Source organism: Monomorium pharaonis, chromosome 1, assembly GCF_013373865.1.
Source record: "Monomorium pharaonis isolate MP-MQ-018 chromosome 1, ASM1337386v2, whole genome shotgun sequence".
In the NCBI taxonomy this organism is placed as follows: domain Eukaryota; kingdom Metazoa; phylum Arthropoda; class Insecta; order Hymenoptera; family Formicidae; genus Monomorium; species Monomorium pharaonis.
The window spans coordinates 37,678,112-37,705,714 of record NC_050467.1 but is presented as its reverse complement, the minus strand read 5'-3'; the positions used below and the strand labels follow the sequence as shown (position 1 = coordinate 37,705,714).

At 39.6% G+C, this 27,603-nt stretch overlaps 2 protein-coding genes across 4 annotated transcripts in view; one reads left to right on the top strand and one right to left on the bottom strand.

Annotated features, from left to right (window-relative positions):
* LOC105832891 (rho GTPase-activating protein gacU) overlaps nt 1-27,603 on the top strand; it is a 131,792-nt gene that overhangs the window by 37,393 nt on the left and 66,796 nt on the right. The window contains exon 1 of one of the 2 annotated variants that reach the window (XM_028191378.2): nt 22,618-22,640. The exons of the other annotated variant lie outside the window; for it this stretch is intronic. The gene's annotated coding sequence lies outside the window, so the exon portion shown is untranslated. Of the gene's footprint in view, nt 1-22,617; nt 22,641-27,603 lie in introns of those variants that run through there. 2 annotated transcript variants of the gene reach the window in all.
* Nucleotides 13,396-24,059, bottom strand: LOC105832894. Of its 2 annotated transcripts, none has more exons than XM_028191380.2 (3): nt 21,713-24,059; nt 16,407-16,825; nt 13,396-16,067 (listed from the first exon to the last, which is right to left on the bottom strand). In XM_028191380.2, the coding sequence occupies exons 2-3, from the start codon at nt 16,820-16,822 to the stop codon at nt 15,290-15,292; spliced, it is 1,194 nt and encodes a 397-aa protein (XP_028047181.2). In that variant the 5' UTR covers nt 16,823-16,825; nt 21,713-24,059; the 3' UTR covers nt 13,396-15,289. The 2 variants fall into 2 exon arrangements, with proteins under 2 accessions (XP_028047181.2, XP_012529667.2); XM_012674213.3 differs by lacking the exon at nt 21,713-24,059 and adding an exon at nt 17,504-17,636 and having other exon boundaries at nt 15,167-16,067.

Sequence of the window (27,603 nt, the reverse complement as noted above, 5' to 3'; positions counted from 1 at the left end):
GAATACACCGTTCAATTATAACTGAGTTGTAAACAGAAATGCCCGCGAAGCGGCTCATTCGCGAGTACTCCGTCCGCGTCTGCAAATTATTCATGCTCAGGTTAATCGATTCGCCGCCGCCTAAGTATATTATTATAGCCGCGCGATGCGCTTAAGACACCCCCGGTAACTCGGGGAGATTCAATATTACAGCGTCATAACTCTCGGCACCGAGAAAGGTAGGCGCTATATTTCACGAATAAGTGACGGAAGGACGGAAACGTACCGCCGGATATTCGCATCGCGGCATCCTCCGTTGCCTTGAGATGCAACGCAATCCAATCCGGAGATTGAATGTCGTTAAAACCACTCGTTTCTACCGCCGCGGATTTCGTCCGTGATCTTTTTCATTTCTTAAAGTGGCCCCGGGATCCTCCTCGATGTACACGCGGTTATTTACAGCGACGGAGAGGCGTATAATGCACCTCCTCACTGCGTCCCTGCAGCTAGGAGGGGAAAGATCGACGATTTCTCTTCATCAATTTTCCACAGCGTGCGCTTTTGCCGCTGTATTTTATCTCGCATTTATTTGCGACTGTCGCTTTAAACTTTGACATTTTTCGGAGAACCGCAGAATCCAAAGTTTCCAAGAAAATTCCTCACTTCTGGAAAAAGAATTCGAGAATTTCCATACCTAATTTCTGTCCCAATATACACTTTCTATCTTAAATTTTCAAAATTTTGTTACAAACGACTTCGCGTATCAATTTCGGAACTGAATATTGTTTCGCGTATTGCGCGCTACCCTTAGATACGCTGTTTACGCTTTCAAACTCAAATAAACTTAAATTCGTGAGAGGAGAAAAGTATGCGTATAAACGCAGTAGTGTGAGAGGAAGTTATTTTCTCGGTGGGAAATTTCTTTTCGATAAAATTAAAGTTTGTTCGGGTTCTATGGCACTACGTATACGCTATGTATGCGCGTTGAATATCGTGTACATACTGTATACGTGCGTTTACGTAAAAAGCTCTCGGGACCGAACCATTTTTAACGCGAAAAATGGGAAGGGCGTCACACAGAACTTTCTCTCTTGCGATTTTCCTCTTCGGGAGAGACTTCCCTCCGCGATCTGCGACCCTTCTATATGAACTCTTGCACCTCGGTCTTATGCCGCGAGATGGATTTGGACAAACTCGAAAGCTTCCCGTTCCTTGTTCGTAACACGGGGCATTGATCGTTTCCGCCGAGCGTAGTGAGAAAAGTGATATTCGCGAAGGAAGCGTTTCCTTCGAGCGATCTAAGGAATTTCTCTGACAACAGGAACACACTCTCGGAGGTGCATTTCGTCCATCATATCTCTTTCTCTTTCTATCCATCCTCCATTCCCCTTCTTTTTATCTCTACGCACATTCCTGCGGTGAACTTGATGAAAAATTCTATGCGATAGCACGGCTGTAAATGCGGCACGACACGTTTCCGTATCGTCCCTTGCATCTTCGTTCACGGTTCACATCGCGTCCACTTCGTTTTTCTCGCCCGCAGCATCCTCACTCCTTGTCGTCCGATTCTGCAAATTTTATTGCGCTCCTGCACCCGTTTTTCGGGTTGTTAACCGGCGTAACTATGCAGTTTTATCTCGCAATGCACTCTCGGTAGCAATTAACCAGTCTAGTAGATAATATTTACTGTCGACACTTCATTTAATTCACTTTCAATTGCATGTATAAATGTAGTCGCTCTTTTTTTCTTGTTGTAAAACGCTTTTTGTGTATCTCGTTGAAAAGATTTCTTTTTTAAATATGTCTTTTATATTAATAAAAAAAGAAAGGTTAATTTTTTGGAAAAGTTGCTGATGAATATTTTGCTATTAATTTGGCCAGACACAATAGCGTGCCGACCTGATCTAATAGACGACTATGCCACGTTGTATGTACGAGTAGATATTTCCTGGAATGCGCGACACGATTCTCTCCTTCATTCGGGCATATCACGGAAGCAATTCGCGCAGTGAGAAGGTAGATCAAGTCACATGCTTGTCAAATATTTTTCATGTTTGCATCCCCGCAATTATTAAGGAATTTGTGATGCATTGGAAAATAACACGCTTAACGATATTATGGAGTAACAGTTTATAATTACGGATGCAATCAAAAGGATATTACTCCAGTGATTTACTGAGGTACTTCTTAATGAACATTTCTCGCGAGATTTAAACTCCAAGATCGAACAACGTGTAATTTCGTGTATTTCGGTTTAACAGAAATTTTAACGGGATCAATATGTATGTCTTTTTATAGAATTAGTTTACACACGAGTTGCTTGATGACTATTTATGACGGTTAAATTATATTCTATTTACATTATATACATATTATACGCATTACACACATAGTTATTCAGTTTATCATTGCCGTATTTACTGCATAATGTACTATCCACTATAATTAACATTAAATTTATTTTATCAAAACAATATGAATATATTATTTAAACAGTGTAAAGCATAGATACGCTTAATTATATCGAACTTGAACTTTTATCGCAAATAAACTTTACAAAAAGCTCTAGTTATCTGTTACTGATGATAATTTTAATATTACGTAAGAAAAAAACTTAAGATGGTCGAGAAAGCTCGGCTAGATGGAGACAAAGATGCGTTCTTTGCGTCGCTCTATGGGTAACTCATGAAAAGCTTTCCCAGTTTGCGCAAGCTTCGCAAGCACAATTCTGCATTATCGGTGGAAGTCCTCTTTACCTACCTGTGGGACCTTATCAAGGGACGTAGTAATACCAAAAGTATACAGATTATATTCTCTTATCAACAGTAAGTGAAGACTTTTGTATAAATATATTCCGTTTACAAATTGGATTAAATAATAAAAAAATATCTATTATTATAGAATGTAGACAGAAATATCAAAATAAATTGTCGTTAATTTTTTATACGGATAAAGTTTTGCGTTTTATGTACATACAAAGTTACATGTTTGTAGAATGAAATTGATACAAGAGGACGCTACGGAAAATTGTTACGAGCTTCTCACAACTCCTACTGTTTTATGTTTACCTAAGAGCGTAAGAAATAATAATTTTGAAAAGTTTAGTATTTTATAATATTATTTAGTAAGATATTAAATGCCCCTTAGAAATATTAATAAAAAATTATATACAAGTACATAAGTAATCAATAACGTCTATTATATAATTAATATATTAATATATTAATTATATAATTAATTTATAAAAGTATCACAAAATTCCACGTTGCACACATTTCTCGCATGTTCTGACATACTCTTGTAGGTGTTCGTATGAGGGAAGTAATTTGCATGCCAGTTTGACTTTGCTTCTCTTACCTAAAGCGGCTATAATTGTGCACGGAATCGCCGATTCAAGTTGATGCGCGATTATATCGAGGGGCCTCTAGAGAAACTAATTGGCCGGTCAGACCTTCGCCATGAGCCCATATCCGTAGTTGCGACAATGCAATTTACATATACGTCGTGATCCCTTCGTCGTTGAAACCTCCATTCTACCCAGGAAACGAAGGACCTCTCCTTTCGAGGGGATCGAAGCCAGTTATATTCATCGAGAATCGTTCTTTATCTGAATATTCGTAGAATAAGAAATAAAATAGAATTAAAATATAACAATAAATATAAATTTTAATGATTAAAAAATTATGCTAATGTTTAGTCTAAATTCTTCTTGCTATTAAAAAGTATATCGCAAAAATGCAAATAGGCAAACTCTGAATTTTCATTATTACTTGTGAAGCGATTAAGCATAATTATTTTTTGTATTGGAAAAAGAGTTTGGTAATGATAAATCAATAATCAACTATACATGATAGTTATTGATTTTTGATGAAATAGAATTTTAATTTAATATTTAATTAATATCATCAAATATTTCGAAATATATTTAGTAATCATTTAGTAACTGTTTAGTAATCATTAAGTATTTCTTTTTTATTCAGTTTTATTATTATTATATTTACAAAGTATTAATAAATATTTGATTATATTAATAGGACATTTAATTAAAATTATTTCATTAAAGCTTAATTATTATCACCAAACCCTTCTTTTTTTAGTGTGATTATGCTTGCGACATTCACATCTTGTATACAATTTGTGGAAATTCAACTAAATCGAAAGTGTAAGATAAAGCTGTGATAACTGGCGTGTCACATTTATGCTTTAATTCAGCCAACTTATTTATAGAGATGATTCAGTTTATTGCGGATTTAATATCAAGGCCATTACAGATAATCTCGAAGTAATACTATAATAAAAATCTAATACATGATTTATTATTACGACATGAAATCGCGCGGCGTGTTTTATTGCTCCGGACCGCTCTTTCTGCGCTAGTAAGCTATACTCCGGAGCACATTTTTGTCAGACGTAAAGATAGAATCCCAAAGGTACCTTCTGATCTATCTTCCGCCGACAGTTCTTCCTGACTTCCTTCCTGCCAAGTAACCATCTCCCACTGTTCTTATTTATTTCTATCCGCCGCGCGGAAAAATCCTCCTCTCCTCGGCTCCTTATTTCGTTCAGTGATGGTGCACTTTGCCAAAAGAATTGTAGGATCTCCCTGGAAGAGAGTTTGTAAACTGGCAGCAGATGCTTTATATTATATGCACTGAATATTTGGCGTTTTCTGAAAGAGATGTTCAGAAAATGGAATTCGCTTAACAATGAAAAGAAAGGGATTTGTCCTGCGGGAAGGGTCGTTTCGATGACCTCGTGATTACTATAAAATCGTCGATCGTCTTTTTTATGGGATGCGTGGAGTGTCTCGAAACTTTTAATGAACGCGACGACCCTTTGTACACTTTTGCTTACAACGTCCTGAAAGCGTGTTCGATCAATAATAGGCCCTTTACAAATTGGTGGTTCCTACATCACAGGTATGAATTTGTAACATTTTAAACGAAGTCTCTCTCTTACTTAATGGCGTTTCATATTATTTCGATGAGATCGGATAACCTTTTATGATACTTTCGCCGCGCATTTTCGACGAAAATATGAGCTTTCATAAGAATTTTCATTAAATTGAAGCGCGATTCAGGACTTCGCGTGCGTTTGTGAATGAAAGGCGCCTTAATCTCGCCCGCTCTCTCGAGGGTCGAGAAACGGTTATTGTCGCGGTTATCTTAAATATCCCGCCTGCGCGGAGCTTCTTTCTTCGCACGAGATCATGGAACAGACGAGCTTCCTGAAATAGTTTCTAGTTTCCTCTTCTTCAAGCGTTACAATTCATCTGTTATCAAGGAAATCAACTTCAACTACGTACCAATTAACGTCCATACTTATAATTGCTACTTGACTCTCGTCTTCAGAGTCGCATCGTCTTGAGATACTCAAAATGAAGATTTCTCTTGAGAAACAGGACAGTTCAAGAGTAGTCATCTTTAGAGAACAACCGAAATTATACAGTTAGGAAATGGAACAATTATTTACGTGAAAAAAGAAAGAAATATGTATACAGTATATATATGTTGCATTGATTTATAAATAAGTTCCGTTTTACTCAACAAAATTGAATTTTTAAATGTAAAAAGATTACATTTACAATCAATTTTAATCCGTTATCAAAGTATAAATAAATAAGTCATATATTTTAAGATTATATTCTCATCGATTAAAAAAGGTTCATATAGACATAAATCGAAAAACGCTCAGTATTGGAAAAAGAAGGAATCTTATCGTGAATATTTTAAGAACGAGGCAAAATCTTTTATATCGAAATATGTCAGAATAAAATGTAAAGTATTTCATAAACTATTAATTTTTTAATAGCCTGTAATGATTTTGATACTTTAATATGCAGAATAATTATATGAATTATATTACGTAAAAAATCATATAAGTAATTGCATTAAAAATGAAATCTTTACATAAATTTGAAAAAGGAACGTACATGGAATCATAATATATTTATCAAAAATAAATAATAGAGTGATAAAAAAACTTTTATATTTTTATAAGATTGATTTTTAAGAGCTTTACAACTGGAAGGACTTGCTCGAAGCTTGCTCGCTTTCACGATGCTGCCTATTCATATTTTAAAAAACCACTTCTGTGATCTATTCGTCTCGGTCGCGTCCCTCCAGCTCGGCGCAAACGTGCGAGAGCTCTCCCTTGAGAATCTGCGGTATAATAACGTTGACACAGCCGACGTGGCGCACTAAATAGGCACCCACCGCCCCCTCATTTCATCCCCATTCTCATTCTCATATTTCGCGCTCGCGCTTTCGCTCACATTTCTCTCCGCGGCCTCCTCAAGACGTCACGCCGTAAATCCTTCTCCCGCTCAACTGTGTATATTTCTCGTGGGTTACGTGCATTATTACGATTCCTACGCCCGCTACGTGGTTCCGTTTCCGGTGCGCGATCGGCAAGATGAACATTTCAGACGTTGCACGGCTCTCGAGAGTTATGCGCTGCCAGTCAAGTCTGTCAGTCAGGCTGCACTCGAATTTCTTCCAGACGTTTGACGCCAGTTCGAGCCGTTAAAAATCTTAACGTCCGCGTGTTTTATGTATTGACACTCTGTACACCGACTGAAATACAAGTGAAAACCACCAGCTCGTCTTTTCCCGTCAGTCGTAGTCTTTCAAGCGAAATGATTCTCGCTATTTTCGTATACGTAGACGTAAGACATGTACGTCTTCTATTTCTCTCTCGTGAGATATTTTAGATTCATCTACCAGATCCCCGAAACTGCTATTGCTAGAGTGCCAATGACATGTAACCGCCGTGACAACATTCATGTAACGGAATAAAGCGGATACTAAATTACAACTGTTCGATTTAAATGAGAAAGGATGCTTCTCCGCAAGAGAAATTTAATATCCTTCAACACGGTGTTTCTATTATCGCTCTTTCCGGCTCACCCCTCGACTCCCACGGAGGGTGCTGTATCATTTTACAGCGTCCTTCAGCTGGTGATTCCACGGGGGTAAACGTGGGGGGGGGGATGAATCTTACGCCGAGAACAATGGAGGCGTCGTATGCATTGACGAAAGTCTTCTGTCAACCCTTTGTAGATCCAATGTGATTCCTGTTACGTCGGCGACGACAACGGCGCGATGAAGCGAGGGCTAAGAGTGGCTCCCAACGTCATTCCGAACGGTCGGGGGTGGATGGTGCTGTTGGATGGTCCTCTTAATGGAGGCGCTTTCGTTTCGCGGCACCGCGCCGTCGAGGCTATTTACGACCATTTATTTAATTGGTTCATCACAGTCTTACGCGACTAATGCGTTGCGATGAAAAGGCGACGATCTTTCGCTCCTTGCAGGACATTGTGAAGCGTGGCGTTATGATTTATTGGTATTAATATGCAAAAAATCGTAAGTTTTTTTCAGAAGTTTTAGTGGAACACTTTAAATTAAATGTTTAGCTACCATCAATATTAATTATTAAATATTACTAAATATATTTGATTATATTGATTATATTATAATCAAACATTTAATTAAAATTATTTCATCAAAGCTTGATTATTATTATTATTAAACTTTCTGTTTCAGTGTATGAAGAATGTTTGCGTTCATTTAAAATTGAATTTTGCTCGTCATGGTTTTTTACTTATGTAAATGAAATAACATTCTACGATTATAATTCAACTAAATTAAAAAGTACTTTTTATGATTTAAATGGCAAGTAAAAGCGCTCATTGCAATGGCACAGATGGATTCCTGCATGGAGGCTACTGTGACACAGGTGTGCTCGGCTTTGCTTCGTTTTCACGGCGAATTTAAAGCTGCCCGTATCAATCCGTGGAAAATCAGTTTAGGAGCCCGCTCATTTCTGCCTAACGCGATCGCGTTAAAACTCAATAAAACGCTCTGCGAATTCGATTCGAAGAAGGATTCGCTTCGACGGTAGGCTCTTTTTTTTTCATCTCCCGGTCGTTCGTGATGTCGGGGCGATCCGTAGACGACTTCGATAAAGAATTCACCCAAAAAGATTCCAATTCGGTGGAATCGTGGGACTCATGTACGCGGATTCCTCATCCCATACATATGTATGACCGATACATATGTACATCGCCATTGTCAAAGTTCTCGGGGAAAGTTTCTGAGCCCCCGACGAGACGACGGAAACCGTCGGCGAATTACCAACGTAGATAGACTCCCCGGCCGCCGTCCGAAACGCGCGTCTACTGTTCAACTCGCCACTAACTTGCGGCCGGACACGGAGGATCTCCCGTCGTGACGGACGACGCTGTCGCGTCTTGAAATTCAAAGCGTTTTATCTGCAACGCTCTCGTCAGGCAGAGGGATGCAAGGGCAAAACCGCAGACGGAAATATCACCTGACCTTGCGCCTTCTCGCGGGAAGATAACGTCACGATTTCAGCGTGAGCTTAGCGGGGAGACGCGATTCGATTTTGCTATTCAAAACAGTTGAGAAGTGCTGCTTATGTTTTGTACATTGATACAAGTTTATTATGATTATTGCAATGAAATGTCTGCCAAAAGCATTCTATATCGTGCAAGAATTAAAATAATTTTGTAGAACACAAATGTAGCGAAAAATAGATGTCTTTATTTAATTTACTATGCATGAACAATTGTCAAATATTCGCATACAGTTGTATCTGTCTACTCGTGCTACCTGGGTTAGCAATTCTTAAAAATATTCCGCTAGTAAATCATTTCTTTTGTTATGTTATTTTTGTTATTTCTGATACAAACGTATTAAAAATATTTTATTTAACTACAAAAAATTGATTTCTTCTTGTCATTTAAAGTGAAGTAACAGCATGCGTTTTTCGCATAAATTGGAAATGAGTTGAAAGTAATTCGGCCGATATTCGGCGTACCCAACGTTTCCCTTTTCTACTGCAGTAGATAATCCCCGAGTCAGACTGAGCACCGCCGCGCGCCGGAGCGCCCGACGTCGTGCTCACCTGTAAATCATGGCGGAAACTACTGGTAGTACCAACAAGGACAGCCACTTTTCAAGAGGGGTCTCTACATCAAGTTTGCGCGCCCAGAACCGCGCCAGGCTCGTATATTACCTCCCAATGTTGCACGACCACGCACCTCTTCCCATTTTTCCTGCAGTCCAGAAGTGGATATCGAGGCGTTGGATTTTACCACCGGCGGTAGTAGCTCCCGGGGATTTCCCGAGGTAGTAAAGGAGAACTAAAAAAGATCAACCTTGGATGAAATGATTCGTTAGATTGACAGGCGATAAAGATAGAGATAAGGATCGTTTCGTGATGATTACTTCCGAAAGTAGAAAGTTTATCGGACGATAAAATAGAGTTTGAAATTTTTATATCGAGTAACATACATTAATATGAAACGCTAAAGTTAATTCTCATACTTATATTTATTTCTTAAAATATTTTTTAATATATAGTATAAAATATTTTTAAGTGTTTTTACACTAATAATTTATAATATTATTATAAGAAATATTAAATAATACACAAACGAGCAATTTTACACATAAGTAAAAACCGCTTTATTTTTAGGATCATAAGCTTTTACTTTATCCCTATGCTCTCTTTATTGCAATCAAGGAAAGGAGATTGCAGCCAAGAGGATGAGCACTTACCGGGAAAATAAGGATGGTTGCTTAAGCACAGAGGAGGGTGCTGCGCGGAAAGACCAAGCATACAGCTTAACGTCGATAGGGATTCTAACACCTGGGTATGCCATTAAAAAGTCCCCTTTTTCCGCATCATCGTAACCATATCCAACTTCTTTCGATACTTTCACGAGAACTCGAGAGAACTCGTCGCGAAGGGTTCTCACACGTGCTTGTCCTTCGGCGACGTGAGATATCCCGAGTGTTCTTACGTATGTGTGAACGCTATTGCGATGAAGCTTGAACTAAAAAAAAAAAGAAAGAAAAAAAATAAGAACATCCATTTTCGTAGATCTTCCATGGGAATTGCGACGACTGCGAAACATCAGAATCTACCGTGATGCCGATATGTTCTGATGGAAGGGAGAAGACAATAAAAATCGCTAAAAGCTGTCATGCAGGTCCTCGTACTTTTTCAAGTAGATTTCCTCGCACTCGGCGATTGATTTTTCGCCGATAAAATTTCGCGCGTTTGTCCGACGGATTCTTTGGGATCAGAATTGATGGGTGGTATTTGCCGCGGATATTAAAATACCCTATTAATACGAGCCTCACGAACCGGCCGTTGGTCATCGACACGCAGCCGGCGATGACATTCGGCCCTTTAATTATCGCCGATAAATCATCGCGCCATATCGCCCTCTTCCGTTTGGTTAGCCTTATTCTTTCGCCTTTGTAAACAAATAGCCTAATTGAGAAAGTTCGTTATGTCTTGCCTCTCGGTTTTTCTCAACGCATACTTTTCGGATTTATTTTCAGTGTGACAAAAGCGCTGAAACGTCAATAATGATATCGAAGCATATGTATTTTTTCTATCTCTTTATAATGTTTTTGTATATCCGTGGCGCAAAACAAGCTTCCATTAGAGAACGATTCCTTACCCGAGACCTCGGAAAAAAGTACGCTGATGACCAGCGAGCAGACCGTTTCAGCACGTATTATCTCACGCTGATTCACCCTGACGTTTCAGCCGTTACGCTGTTTGGAAAAGAAACGCGCACGGTCGTTCAACCCTACCGGTCTCTCGTCTGTTTTTCGCGCATTTCCTGCGAATGCATATTTATTCGTGCGTACGGCCCGACGCCGGGCGGGTGCGTATTGTTACGAAATTATCGGCATTGTCATGCGCGACTCGATTTATTTTGTCTATTCGGCGGAAAAGTGCTTTCATTTCGCGCGACCGGCGGGAAGAGAGGCGCACGTCAAAACCATAGAGAGAAGGAAGAGAAACGGACGAACTGCCGCGGGGCGAACAGAGATGCGTGCGTTACTCTCTGCCCCAGGCGTTCTCCAGCGACAAAAGCTCTTAATTCGACAATGCGTCTGTCGAAAGGGGATAACACTCGGCTTTCGGTAAATAATGATTCCTTCGAATCCTCTATCGAAAGACTCTTTCAGTCCGCACCGAACGATGTTTCATTTTAATATCGCGTGCAAATGACGTAAAAATATGCGCGTATAACGCAAGAGACAGATTTGTAGCAACAGGAGTTTGCAACGTTAGACCGACTTGCGACTGCGATTGTTAAATAATGAGCATTCGGTTTGCGATTCCTGTATTGCGGTTTCTGAGACCTCGAATCCCCGAAGTAATTAAGAAGGGGAAAATTAGGATTTTATTTTTTCCTAAGATTGCACAATGTTGGGAACGTGATTTGACCGAGCGAGCGAGCGAGCGAACGGGCGGACGACGAAGAATTCGAAATCGGATTAGCGAGAGCGATGGGACGCTCGATTTCGTTCCCGCCTGTTTCGACGCTTTCATTTTTCCGTCCCTTCGGGAGCCGCGGCCAGGAATTTGCATTACAAATACACCTTCACCGGAGTTTTTCTCGTTTCATTAAATTCGCTTTTTCCTCGAGACGTACCTCTTCCTCTCCCGGCTTGTCTTTCCGCCGTCATGAATGTACTCTCGCATTCATCCCCATCCTAGCGCAAAAGGGTTGTATTAAGAATTTTAATACCGCGGGGAAGATAAAGTTTGTCGCCCACCGAACACACAGAAATCGTTTGTTCCGCGGACGTGCGCCGAAATAAGATATCAGCGTTAATTATTACTCGACGAGTGCTCTGGAAGGTTTCTCCTGCGATTATTTCTACTTTGCTAATGATTGCTGAAAAGTTGTCGGCTACACGACGGGGATTACTTTTAATTTCTACAAGGACAAATGCATTGTCTCGTGTAAATTATGAAATAAATATTAATAGCAATTTTTAAAAGAAAGTTGTCAATGACATAGATCTTTTAAAATTAAAGTACCTCAAAATAATACCTTAATAATAAACGTTGCACTTTTTTAATACTAATGAAAACATTATCTATACAGATTAAAGAAGTAAAAAATCCATAATTTATATTTCCGTAAAATTTTTTCTATATTTGCTTATGTTACGAAAACAATTATTGAGCAAATTCGAATTTTCTCTCTCTATTAATTTTTAATATTCTTTTTATATTATTTTATACTTTTATATACGAGGAATATTTACTTGCCGCAAATCTTTATTTTTCGAGTTCGCCTCGATGATAATCGCGTACGTGCCCCGCGATCAGATGGTTCGATCAGAAACGGTTACGGATTTGTTCGTTACATCAACGTAGACCTGATAGTTATATTCTGACGAAATTGAGATACGATCGGTCGGGTTCTCCCCCGCGGCCGACACGGCGTACAATGCGCTAACGTGAATTATGGAGCTCGCGTGCCGCGCGATACGCAGGCGGCAGTCGAAAAATACGAATCATTTTTTGGCCTGAGGTATTTACGTGGGAACACAACCCTCCCGAACATTTTGCGCTATCGGATCGGTATGCTCTACGAGCGTACCACGTGAGACGATGATCTATGGTCGTGTTAGATCGAAAGTCTTCTCTCGAGAGGTCACGCGTTTACTAAATCGATACCGCTCTTAGTCCGCGGTATTGTTGTAACGCAAAAGAAACTTTAGATCCGTTGAATCATTGTTTATCTATGAATTTTTTAATCAAGTTGAAGTCAATTTTCTTCGACAAGAATACTGAAGGACCATCAGCTTTCAGTTGTACGATTAAAAAGGTTTGTCGAGAACTAAGCTAGAAGGATGACAAATATGGTAATAAAATTTTATTCTTAAATTTTATTTTTAAATCAACCTTACTCTCTTTCTTTCTTTTTTAAGAAGAGGTTGCAATATCTGAAAATTTGGTTACAAAAGTATTTAAATATTGAAAATAAAAAAATAGGGAGAAATAAAACTTCTTTTGAAAAAACTATGAATTATATAAAATAAATGAAAGATGAATTGTTAAGCTCTTAGCATTTTCCGTACATGATAACAACGAAATAGTCCAGTCGTTTTGTTTCGTGTAACAAATACTATACCTGAGAAATTCACAGTTGATAAAAAAATGTTAGAAGTTCTTATATAAGGTCTCATGTCTACAGCTAGTCTGCGACGTTGTCTTAATTAAAGTTGGCTGACTTCTGGCATGTTGCGTCTTTCGCGCCACTCGTCAGGCTCGTCCCCAGGGGTGCAATTTACTCGCATCTCCTCCTTTCATCCCTTCACTCAATCCCACGAAGCAGCCGGTTTTAGCTTGTCGTGTCTGCATCCCATTTCGCCTACGAGCTTCTTAAATACTCGACGACGAGCCGCCGTCTTACTTTACATCATCTAACGCTGATCGGCTTATTAATTTATGCGAGAGAAATTTTAATGAGGAAAAAAGGCCATTAACTTTCGTTTGATAATCACCCCTTAGCCATCATCAACTTTCCCTTTCGCTGTTTTACATAGAAATAACAAATATGTATATTAATGCAGTGTCACGTTTTTCTGATTTATTAAAGTAGAAGGCAGACACGTTTTTTTTTTTCACTACGGATTTACTACGTTTCTTTGATTCTATCATGCCGTTATCTGTTATGAAAAAAATATGAGATAACGCACGATAGTATCACTTTACATATCAGGAAATGGCAAACCATAACCAAACACGCATGCAGCAAATTTAAATTTTTTATAACATACAATTGCGCGACGATATGAATTTATGTGCATGAATCAAAGAGTAGCAGATGTTTCAAGAAATCAGTTAGAATAAAGTATCTTCTTTAAGGTGCGCAATCTCTTTGTAAATCGGTTAATTAAAAATCAACGAATAATCCGAAATGTAATCAGAGAGGATAAAGGGTAGCGATCGTGGGATAGGGCATTTGCCTTAAATGAGAGTCACCCCGATTGTTTCTGGGATATTTTTGAGGCTAGTATTTTCTTTTTGTATGATTATGAATCTAGAGTATGGCGCAGTATCCTCTTTAAGGCATCTACTGGTCAGAGGTGGCGGTCCTTCTTGGTCTTTACCATGTAAAACAGACCCTGCATCCCTTTGTCCATCGGACCATCGTCGAACGTTAAACTTCTGACCAAACGAGATGACGGGCCGCCCGCGTTGCTTGCGGACAAAAGTTTCTTCGCGACACGAGCCGTTCGATATTTATTTAGTAGGAACGAAGGCGTACCTCACCCATGGGACCGTCTCAGATTTTCATGGCGCAAGAAATAGATTTCAACCTTCGTTTGCGTCTCCGTAGAGTTAGATGACTGATGTTTCTGTAAATCCGCATTATGTAATAATTCATTCGTAATTGCTTTTTCTCCAATTTCGATAATTACAAATCGTTGCAAATTGTCAATATTATAATATAAGTTATACAAAATCCTTTTCCTTAGCGATTAACAATAACTATAAATAAATCGAGTAAAATGAATTGTGCAATTTGTTCTTGATATACCGATGTACTTTATTGACTTCGAAACTAATACCTCGAGATACTATCCGTAATCGTGCAACTAAAAACTGAATTGCGCGTTCATCTTTCGCTCACGCCGACGTTATAAATGGGACGTTATATGTGTGTAGATGTCGTTTCGTTGAGCGACGATGGTGCGGTCGTGGGCGCACAGGGAGGCTCACCATTAGCCTGCAGGTGTTGGATATCCCAGCGACGCCATCACTCCCTCATTCCGGGCGATCATGCTCAAGATGATCCCCGGAACGACAGGCGGAAGTCTCGCTATCTCGCGCGAGAAGTACGGTACGGAAAGTGGCGCGAGAGAGTAAATAATCCTCCTCTGTATTATCCCCATGGGTTCTTAGAAATCGTCGTTAATGCGTTCCGCCAAATTGCCCCGCGTCTCGGTGCCGCCGACGATCAGATCCGATTTGTCGTTTGCTAATTGTTGTTATCTTAACGAGTTTCGCTCGCAATTTGTTGTCGATTAATAGAATCTTTTGATGCTACCAGAAGAGAGGAATATACGTTTCTTGCGTACACTATGTGTTTATTATATTAGCGAATTTAAGTATGTAATAGACGGCACTTGTCGCGCGATAATTCCTCGCCACGATTTGTTTGAACAAACTAAATTCGCAAGTGATTTCTTTAGTTTTCTTTATTGATAATATGACTAGTCATGTTTAGTATAATTTAATTTAATAATTATAAGAGAAATCAATTAATGTATATCTTTATATTATTGTTATACGAAGATTGAGAATAATTGAATAATATTTTTGTTGACCAATATTTTTTTCAAAATCAAAATTATAATTTAAGAAAAAGTTATTTTATAATTGATAAATACGCGCATATTATATACGCGAGAATCATACCAGTTTACCTGAACACCATTAATCTAACTCGGTATAATTAATGTTGGGCAAAATCGCAATTGTTCTCGTGGGAATACTTTAAATTTGGCTTAAATATGGCGCTGCATCCGTAATGCTTCCACATGCACTCTTCCATTCTGTAGTTACATTTATCCTCATGAATTTGCTTGCGACAGCGCTTTGGCTTGACCCGGCAGCCATACTCGAACCATCTGCATTCTACTTGCTCGTCAGGATCCAGTTCTGGCTGCGAGGGATAATCGGGATAATTCGTTGGATAACCAACGAACCCATCGTTCACATTCGTTTGATAGCTCTTGTAGTTGCATTTCTCCTCATGAATTTGCTTGCGACAGCGCTTTGGCTTGACCCGGCAACCATACTCGAACCATCTGCATTCTACTTGCTCGTCAGGATCCAGTTCTGGCTGCGAGGGATAATCGGGATAATTCGTTGGATAACCAACGAACCCATCGTTCACATCCGTTTGATAGCTCTTGTAGTTGCATTTCTGCTCGTGTGTGTACTTTCGCCTCCTCGGCATATTTACCATGCAGCCGTATCGCCTAAATCTGCATTCCACCAATTCTTCGGGATCGCCGCCGTAATCGTTATCGGCGATCGTAGCGGATGCGAGACCGTCACTGATATCGTTCACACCCTGAAATCTGTAGATGCAATCCCTTTCGTGCATGGCGCGTTGCCATGACACCACTCGTGCCCTGCATCCTGCTGCAAAGTATGAGCAACCTACCAAATCATCGGAGGGATTGGTCGACACATGTTCTTCCTCCGAGCGCGGTCGAAACTGGCATCTGAAATTATAACTTCATTGGATGCGAGTTTTGCTAATCCAGAAGTCAGAAACAGATTTGTGGCAAAACTCAAATTTTCGCCTGTCTTTCATGACAGAAAACTTTCATATTTTTAAGAAATTCTATATAATTTTATTTTTTACATCTTAAATATAGCAATAAATATAATGTTCAAACAGAGAACTGTATGCATTTATTCCTTTCTCTGAAATAAATTTGCAAATTTTCACCTTCAATTTCACCATACAAGTCTCCACGAATGCGCGCAGTTTATGTGCAAGCTGACAAATAAAAATCGCAAGTTCATGGCGACAATGAGAAACAAAGTCTTCGTTTTACCTCGACTCGTGAAGCACTCGCAGATGCTCCGGTATCTTTACCCAGCATCCCAGATGAGAATACGAGCAGGATTCGAGAGGTTGATTCTCAGGTGGCACGGGCGGTTGCCAAGCCCTTCTCTCGTGATTCAGGAAGTCGTCCACCGGCGGTGCGCTGGGATTGTGATCGTCGTGGCCGCGCCGTAGCATGGGACACGGCGGGAGCTGTACCATCGGGGACGGCTGAGGCGGTAGGATCTGCACATCCAACGGCGCCGTGCACGTAGGACAGCTGTAGTAATACGGCTTGCAACGATAGCACACGGTGTGGCCGTTGGTGCACGAGTATCTGGGCGTCAGCTCCATCTCCATGAGGCAGATGGGACAGAGGCCCTCGGTCTTGAAGCGGTCGTGCAGCTTCGGATACAGAGTGTCCATGACCTATCGGCAAGGGCGGTTATTTAGTGCCACGGTCCTTCGGTTGTCCTTCTTATCGAGATTGAGACGAATCTACTTCAGCGGAGTACAAGCAAAGCCAAAGAAAAGCCGGTCGCTCGCTCCGCTTCTATCGCGAGGAGATGAAGAGAAATTACTCCGTGCTCTCTTACGCGCGCCGGAGCGCGGCCCGAGTTGCTCTTTTTGTTATGAAGATTTATGTGCAATTCAATATAGAATAATGGAGGATTTAAGAGAGGCGAACGAGGGTCACGGCTAAAGTGCAAACAGGATTAGAACGAATGCGCGGACGCGAGCGCGCCCGTTCGGAGATACGGGCTGTGATTATTTGATCAGGCGCGTGCGTTTTGGATTTTGTACCCGATAACGATCACGAAGAGAAACGCCGCCGATTCTCCGCCATTTGACCGACATCCGCGCACACGTATTCTCGCGACACGACGGCCTTCATAACAGTTTATTTCAAATATTTAATTTCATATTTAAGACATTTAAAAAATTGTCAGATTTAGTCGAATGACTTTTTTTCGATATCACCATCTTGTGTGTCTTTTATACCAATATGCTTTCGCTATATAACAATTTATATATAGATAAACGTTTAACGATTTTTCTTAGATCACTGAATTATTGTTGATAATGGGGATACTACTACCTACTTACTTAGCCTATCTTCCACTCGAGACGGAAATAGAAGCAAGAATTGCGATGGGGGACGGAAAAAAAATAGCCGGAGCGACACGTACACTTCCGAAAGCACAAGCACCGTGTGTCATCGTCAACCTGTCACCGTTCCCTTATCTACCGAGACCGATAGCGCGACTTTATCTGATAAAACGTTCCGCTCATGATAGAGAACTGTTTCCTCCACGTTTTGCTACCGCAGATAAAACGTGTCTCGCGGACGGGACAATACGAGCGGGAGGAGAAGGAAAGACTCTCGCTCTCGTTACTATGCACTTCGCGTCACCGCGAATGGTAACCGCCGCCCGGTATTTATTATCCTCGTTACATATGCGGATAAAAAATTGGGAATATAAGGCGGGCGTGCTTTTTCGCCGGCGGGTCGTTTTGCTCGCGCCGTGCTCGGAATTAATTAACGATTATTCATACGGCCTTCGTGATATTGTGGAGCGTCGTCGCGGAGATTCCTCGTGATTCCTCTTTGCGCACGAATTCCTCTCGGCCAAATCAGAATTTGATATTTTTCCTCTTAGAAATTCTCGTCACAGAGAATTTTCCCGCCGGAGAAAAAACCGACTTATTCGCGTATTCCGTGGAGGAAATGAAAAAACTCTGGCGCGTCATGTATGTTTGAAAAAAAAAAAAAGAAATATCGCGCTTTTTCGTCGCTGACAGAAGAGTCGTAACGCACGATGCGTCGTCGTTACAAGTAGCATGAGATAAGCGTTAATTGATGACAGCGCTAATTACACATGAAAAATCGACAGCACGCATATACGTAATTATGATTACGTCGCATATATACGTGCACATGTCACGTATCGTATTACGTTTACCCTGGCGAGGTATAATCTCTAAATTAAATCTACGATCAGGTGTCACATCGTTATATATCACTGCGAAATTTTCGCTGGCCCCGCGTTATTTAATCTTGGACGCACATTGAACCTGCGTTATCTATGCGCGGGGGTAATATAACTTGCAAACGGATGGGATATTCGGCAAGAGTACGGGGATGCCTAATAGCAGTACGGAAATGGACTTTCTGCATTTAATATACAATTTCGATGGTTAATCGAATGCCGCAATCACGCTATTAGGCAGGCATTGTCGAGTTAATTAATCGAACGGTTAACGTAACGATCGAAATTTGATCATAATCGCCGACGAGGATAAATGAATGAGGAAAAACAGATGAATCTTTAATCGCTTCATTGTAGATTGTATTGGCTTGTTAAGGCCGCGATTTTGATAAGCAAGAATGAAAGAATGTGATAGTAACAAAGTAGCGAGACGTTTGTAAATGTAATAATTACAAATTATGCGTGACGATGGAAAATGGGAAGTTTTTGTAAAGTGTAGGAAACAGGGAGGAATCGGATCGTTTGGTCCTTCGCAAACATCACGCGCGAATATCCGCGAATAATGAAACCAGATACTTTCCGCGTGATATTCCACACCGGGTCCCGTAACGACCGTCCCTCATTTGAATCCCCGGGCGTACGTCGCATCAAAGATACGACTGAACGACCCTGCTTACCACGAGGGTAATACTCGCTGACCATAAGTCACTTATGTAAATCTGCGAGATGGAAACACGCGTCGGGCGACAGTGACGGCGCGGCGCGGTGGCTGCGAGGGACCCCCTCCAAATTGAATGCAACATTCAACGTTCTGCCACGATTTCATTTATCCACTACACATTTTAACTTATTTAAAATTTAAAAGCTCTTGCCGTATTTTTTAATTTTCAGAAAATTGTTGCTAGGGAGGATAGAGCTTCGTGAATAAGTAAAATTTTTGGCTATTTCTTTTAGTTCATTTATTTCTAATATCTCTTCATGAGACTCTAAAGAGATTCTTCTTCGTAGCTTAACGCACTAGTGAGTCACGGAAAAGATCCACGTGTTTAATAAATTTTTCTTGTGACACTCTTCTCAACTCTCACCCTCTGTTAACGTACGAAGAAAGGGAGAGAGGAAAATGTTACCAAGCGGGGGGAGGGGAGGGGTACCGAGAAACGGGACGAAATAAGCCCGTGACGGCAGCTCGGTATTCAAGCACCCCGAGCACCTTTCCCAAGACGTCAATTTACTCTTATTGCTCTTTTCGCAGCGATATTGCGCCATCAAATTTTTCCGGAAAATCTCGCCCGCGATATTCGCGCGATTTCGTTCACCGTGTGTCACGGATGGTCGCCCCTGTACACGCGACACGATTATTTATGATGCAGCCAACTTTGAGATAGCTCGTTACGTTGATGAAAAGCACTATCGCCATCCAGGCAAAGTAGGGCTTAAGTGTCAGGGCCAATGGGATCTTACAGTTTTTATATTCTTGACTCTTGCTGGAGCTTTACTGAGGACATACAATATTATACGCATAATATATAAATTATGTAATTATAAATATGAAATTATTAAATTATATAATAAATATAAATAATATTATTAATACAGCATCAGTATCGTCAGCGTTGATATTTACAACCACTGCAGCAATTACACCGGTCTCGAGATCCCTGCTGTGCAGTTAATAGTCGTTCCTAAAACTGCTGATTTATCTTTCGTGTATCCTCCGCAGTGTTGGAGCTATCCGCACATTAGCCTCTTAATCTCCAATCGCCCCGAAAGGCCGTGCGGCGAATTTTAGCAAGCGGTAAACCATCCCTGATCAATAAAGAAGGCGAAATGGTCCTTGCGTGCAGCTTAATCTCGCGACTGGCTTTGTGATTGATTCGAGCATATTTCCAGCTTACGCTCAGACATGATCGATCTCACTTGAAATCCCATCAGCAATACAGCCGCAATTTGACCCGGTTAGCTTTTTACACAAGGAAATGAGTCAAAGTCTTGAGATAATAATAAGAATCGAAATTACTTTCCAATTGAATCAAATGCATAAATTGGCGAATATTTCTCGTTGGCTACAGGATTGAATTGAACTTTTCAATATCCAATATCGATAGGACTCATCCACTTTTGTGGCACAAAGCAATGCGCAATCAGTCAGTCGAAACAAATCCCCTCTTGCTTATAAACACCGCTTTTTCTTCCCGAATATCCGACTACGTCCGGGAGGGCGGATTCGAATCGTGCAATATGTCGCATAATTCGGCCATTCCTCATACCACCTTTGCACGAGTTCGAAGGGAACAGACTTCAGCATGTGTAAGCACGCGTGTATCGCATGTAGTTTCATAAATACACGCGAAATACACATTCTCCCTACGTTTCCAAAGCGAAGTCACGGAATGTAAAATCGATTCAAAAGGTATCAGAATCTCGTTGTTTGACGAGAGGGACGCTTTTCTGGAATTGATAGATGCTTCCGTAAAGTTGCCATGTGCCATATATTACATAAGAAAAGAAATTGATCGAGAGAAATCTCTCAATATTTATTTTACATCGCAAACAATTATAATAACATGTACAGTCACGAAGCTAATTATCCAGACACAGAATATGGAAGTTTATTTTACAAAATACTTATTATGTATAAATAATTATTAGTATCTAAATTATTTTGCTTATTTAATATTATTCCGTTACAATTTTATTATCTTTACACGTGTTTTTTAGATTTAAAGCAAAAATAGAGAAAGTTAAAGTCAGCGCTTTGTTACTGTTTTATTTAAATACATCTTTTAATCTAATTTTGTTAATAACAGTGAATTTTTCAGTTTAAATACAAATTTATTTCCCATCAAATTTTCCTTAAACATAAATTATAATATTTGATAAAATGGTAAAATAAACTCCCAATACGCTGCTTTCATCGTAAATAAAAGAGAATATGTGACAGCGAAATTTTTCACTGTTGAAAGTCACAGTTGCAAACTCCTTTCAAGAAATTAACCGCTGCCGTTTTGCAGCATTCTTCAGAAGCAGTTGAAAGCTCGACCTGCTTTCTCGCGCCTCGCACAAAAGGAAACTTTTGTATTCACGAGTATGATAATGTCCCTCCATAAGCCTTCCTCGCGCACCTGTGCAGTCAGTTGCGCTTGTTTGCGTCGCAGGCTTGTAAACGAGTGGATATACATGAGTACCTGAGGGATACGACCTCCCGATGCTTCAAAAAAGCCAACGTAGGCAAGCCGGTTTTGGGGCCGCGTGAATATCCAGGAATAATTTTACATATTTCAACGGCTTGTTGTCGCGACGGAGGTGAGCGAACAAAGAAGCTTACCTGTTGTCTATGCCGAGACGAGGCCGAGGAACGTATGCAAAACGTTTTTACCGTGCGCCACTCCGATAAGATTTATACGGTCGTGTGTTTGACTTGATATCAGCCGGCTTATCTATTATCTGTCCGCGTTGCGTCTTGACAATGTGGTAAGCGGCGCCCACGACGCGTTCGCGCTCAGGTCGCATCTGTTCTTGTCAAGACTGTCAGTCTGACAAATCGATTATACACACTTTATTTGAGGCGTCATGTAGATACACACGGTTCCAGTTGATTCTATATTACATTCACGTTTTCACCTTTAACTCGCTGGCAAACATGACGAAACTGTTGACGAAAATTAAAAGTCTGCAATCGATAAAAAAATTTCTGATAAGAGCAGATCCGTATAATAAGCGCAAAAATTATCAGATTAACGACCGGTAGTCTAAAAAATATTGACGTTCCGATATTTTTGTGAAGAAAAAAAGTTTATCGCAAAGAGGAAAGTTAAGATCTCGCCTAATCGATAAGTTTAATAAACCAAAGGTATAAGCCGTCCGTCGTCTCGCAGAGCTATGAACTTGGCGCCACATTTCAAAGCCGAGCCGAGTGAAGCCTCGCCAGCAGAGAGCTCCGTTGTCGGGGGCGCGAAGTTGGGGATGCAATCGATTGCGATATATCGCAAGCACCCCTGGCGCTCAGGAGGGTGGCGGCGCTTGCGCCCTGGTGAGTCGCGCGGATTGGCCAGCGATGATGTCATACGGTGCTCCCCTAGGTCTCTGGTATCATCTGCGGGCTTTTCTGCAGTCCACACCGACCACTCGAGCGGCGTAGCCGTGCCATCGGAGATATTGCCACCTGTGCTTAACATTCACGCAGTACTTTCCGGTCTGTGCCGGCCGCAAGCTCCGAGCTCAACTCCCCGTGGCCGCATCCAGTCGGCAGAGAGGTGAGTCCATTTCAGCCACCTACCAGAACCGTACCACTCTGTGTATTCCCGGACCGAGCTAACGACGCGACGTTCCGCTACTGCACGTACACACGTCGACCTGTCGGTGTAAACATACGCTCGCCTTCCGTGTCTGCGATCGTAACCCGCTTGATTGACCCGAGTCCAGTCTCGATCCTCTCGTAGAATTCGAATCGTGAATCAGCTGTGAAATGCTGGCAGTTCCGATCGCATTACGTAAAGTGATTTTTTTCCGATTTTTTCCTGGCCGAAAGGATTATACAGATTTCTCTCAGACGATTATGCGCTTTGTCTCAAGGGCTATGACGTTGTAGCTTCTGCAGCGGAAGCTGCACCCTTCCCTGCGCGAACACGTGGATGTGATGACGCAGTCGTGTCGGAATAGACCTTTTATTTTCGCTGGAAAATATATTTCGATGACGTGGGATGAAAATCGTTTTAAACATTCCTTTTGTAACATCGAGGAAACCAATAATTTGCTTCGTTGACAAGCTACGTAGTTCGATAATCTTTAAATAGCAGACTGGTGTCGAGACATGTTTGTATTCTTTTTCTATATAAATTAATTCATAACTTTTTTTTTAGACAGCGTTATTTTTATATACATACAGAATAGTACAATAATTATTTTATATATGTATAAAATAATCAATAATATTTTGTTCGTTAATCTCACATGTCAAATCGTTGAATTGCACTGTCACAAAATTCACCTCGTTCACATTGTTCGCATTGTTAAAAATGTATGTTGAATCGGACAATCTTTATTCTCGAAAACATTGTTAGCCACTGGTAAAACAGCCTACGCGAATGAATGTTCAGCAAACTCGGATCTCCAGGGGATAATTGCATTGGCGTATCAGCACAATGCATCCCAGAGCGCTAGCTGCGTTTCACCGAAGCGTCAATGGGATGTACGGGCGTTGTATGAATATATAGGACAACGATCTAGAGAGAGTTCAACTTTCTCAGTTTTGTGCTCACACGACAACTTTAAAGCCTTTAAACTTTGTGGGACGTTGCACACTAAGCAGGAAAATACGACAAGATACCGTGCTTATAGTTCTCCATGAATATATATGTATACATATATACGTATCCACGATATGTTGAACGAATTGCCGGTATTTCGTCCAAACATCATTTTGAAAGAATTTGAAAGAAAGAAGAACTCTTTCTTTTCTTTTCTGCTTTCTGGTATAATATTTCACGAAGTTATTGTTACGTTTATACCATATACGTAACGTAATATAATTAGCATCAATTTCAATCAATAACAAATTAATCGTTTAATTTGTTACAATAAATGATATTCACGTATATGTTTAAACAATCAAATATTATTATATATATATTATCAAGTACAGAAAAATTTGCTTCAAATTAAAAAATATTTAATTTTTAGCAACCAATATTACATTTATTATTATTAAAAACAAAGAAAAAACTATTTTTAAATTAAAATAAAGTAATATTATACTGTAATATATTGTGCATTTTATAATTACCTTATAATACATCAATTAAATTCAGATTAAATTCATCTTTCGTTGCGTGTTATTATATCATAAATTGTAATTATATCTTAGAAAACTGTAAGTTGTAAAAAATATCGTTAACTATTTTTAACAGAATGTGTAAATACCGGAAAATATGGAAATATTACAAATACTGTATTCAGAGGAAAAGACAAGAAGAGACAAAAAGAGAGAAAAATAGACATTGTAAAACTCCATTGCCTGCAGGTATACGAATTCTGTTGACATATGTGGTTGTTAAGCATACCAATTGTGTCATACAAAATTTTACTGCATTTGGATTGAAGTTGCTTAACATTCAATTTTATCTCTACTGGCACGTTCTATTTCGCACAAGCAATGAAACTCTGATCTCCTGTAGCAAGTGATAGAATCGATAGATTCGTGCTTGCAAACCGCAGTTCGTCTGCCAAACTGAAACGTGTCAAATTAGAATCAGTCTTGGTTTATTTGATTTCACGTTTACATCGCGTAAGATGCATACGTATTAAATTAATTTATCTTGTGCAGCGCGATTAAGACATTATTGTTTTTGCATGAATAGATGATAGGGTAATTCTGCCATTCGTGATTATACAGAAATGCACGGTTTGTTTCTATTTCAATGAAATCTGTTTGAAGGAATGAAATAACGTTAGATACATTTTCAATGGAATCAACTTCTCTTTGTGTTGGCAATCTGTTGATGTGTTTTCGAGTAGAATTATCTCTAAGCTTAATTCCTCTTTCGGAGAAACTTACATGACACAATTGTTGCATAAGTCAGGTCAAATGAGATTTGTCGTTTTCTTATTATATTATTATATTATTTTCATTTTTCAGTTTTTAAACTCCGGATAGTTTTGAAGTAAATTATAAAATATTGCTTTTCTGTATCTTTTTACATGATGTATAAGAATCTGTTGACCGATGATAATTGACATTAAATCGAATAAAAGAATTTTTAAGATATGCGAAAGCGTTTTCTTATAGCATCGCAAATGCTATAACGTGTAATTGCAAATACTACAAATTCCGATATTGAAAATCCATTTATAACATAGCACCTTAAATACGATCGCCATCAATCTAAGCGTCATAAAATATTCGCTACTGGAATTTCGTGACGTGATTGATTGAGTGTCTTTCAGCAGATTTTTTATTACTTTACAATTGATTTTTCGTTCATGAAAATTATAAAGTACTTGCAATTTAATGGGAAATAAATAGCTAGCCTAAATTAAATTTCAGAAAAAAAGAGACAACATAATTCGTATTATTGCGTTAATGTTTTTAAACATTTGAATTTTGATAGTTTTATTCTAAGGATGAGTCACAAGTCTTTGTATTTTCGCCGAAGAAAAATCACTTGTGCACTGGCCGAAAAAGTTGCGGTTAAAACGACATCCGATGGTTCTGGAATACACCATGTATGTCGGACCCTTTACGCATCGACGGTGAAGACTCGCACCATGGGAATAGCGCGGTCCTCGCCTAGCCTAGAGTGCCGGGACATATTTATAGCGATGTGCGTGGGGTTCGCGTTCAGGAAAGGTGACGGAATGGCGAAGAAAAAATATACGGCACACGTACACGCACACGTACACGGATACGCGCGCGCGTACAACTCGAATAACGTTACTGCCAACTCTCACCCTTGACACGCCGAAGCGCCCTTGTTGCATTTCAGGAATGCCACTCTCCTCCTCCATACAGCGTTTCGTTTTAACTTGTGCCTTCCTTTTGTGTGCGATGCCTCTCTGCGGCGCACGCTTTTGCGGCTTGCTGCCCAGGCCCTCCCTAAATTCATTCGCGGACCGAACTTTTGAGCGCTCGAGCGTTAAAAAAATTCGTAATGCCTCTCGAAAACTGCGTCGCTTTTTTCCTTTTTTTTTCCACGTTGTTGTCTGTAATCGGATGGGCGATCTGAAAGGATATTCGTATTCAGCTCCGCGATATGCTTCGTGAATTTCGATCCAACACAGAATTTGCAGTTCTATTTGATGATGTAGATATACGCTGAATACTGTAAAGCGTTATTTTTGCGACGCCGATAGCTGGCATCCCTTGGAGATTTTCGAATATGCACATTTTATTACATGCAACAGGAAGACACATCAAAAGAGAAATATTCTCAGTTATTATTTATGATTTCGTACATTCTCATGTACATTTTTTTAATTTCACGTCACGTGCTTATTATCGTCAAACATCGATCTAGAATAAAAATAAGAATCAGGATAAAAATTTTGTTAAGATAGTAAAATATGGAATAAAAAATATATTTTAAATGTTATCTCCTAATAATAAGCGATTTGACGAAGCGAGGGATAGATGAGGTGGATTGAGCAAAGGAGAAATTGAAAGAAAGCGAGAGGGGTTACGATGTGGGCGAGTCCTCGTAGTCAATCAGAAACGCAAACATCGGGGCGACAGGGTTAAAGAATTCTTTTTTGTGTATTTGGTGTTCCGGTTGTCAACGTCATCATCCTTACACTCCCGTCTCTCCCCGTTGTATCCCTGTTCTTCTTCCGGTAGTCTTCGCTTCTATCCCCGCAGTGCGGGAAGTTGCTTGAGAAACTTCGAAGATTCGTCAAATCATGGTAACGTACGACGCGGCTCGAGTTGGCGTGACTCCAAAACTTGCTCCAGCGGCTTTCCGGTCTCTTTCCTACCGAACTTGCGAACACGAATGACGGAAATGAAAATTGTTGAGTTTAGTAATCGAATTCATAAAAAATCACTCGCTGTATTAATCAGAATACTCGCAGAATCGTGCGCCTTGATCGTAAAAAGATTCCATCCTGTACAATACTTTCGATACTTCGACACTATTTTTATTTTATGTAGAAGAGAGTTGTTGAATGCGTACTAGTCGCTTGAATCGTACCTCATTAATATTTTGTATTTTAACTCAATTGAACAGTAAACAATAATTGATATAAATATAAATAAATATGCAATCAGTTGCTAAAATAAATAATTCCAGTCAGTTTAATTTCTAGTTTGATTTCTTACTTTTTTATTATTGTTATTTATTATTTATTATTTTATTCTTTTTTTCTCTAATAAATTATTAATAAAGTAAAGATTAGTTAATAATTCTGTATACATTTTTAATTATTTTAATTTATAAACTCGATACTCCTAAATGCGATATAATTTATCTACTGGTCGCTTGAATCGTACCTTTTGCAGTTTATAGTTGCAAAAAGGCTTATGATAATTTAATTTGTTATTAATGAGAAATGTTAAACATTATAATAATAGATACTTGAAACATCAAGCTACAATTTCCAACGTTTATTTGCATACAAATCAATATCAGATGGAAATTACAATTTAAAAAATAACTCAAGCGATACGCATTCAATAATTTTCCGATATTAATATACTTGTATGTAAAAAAGATCACGCGACAAAAG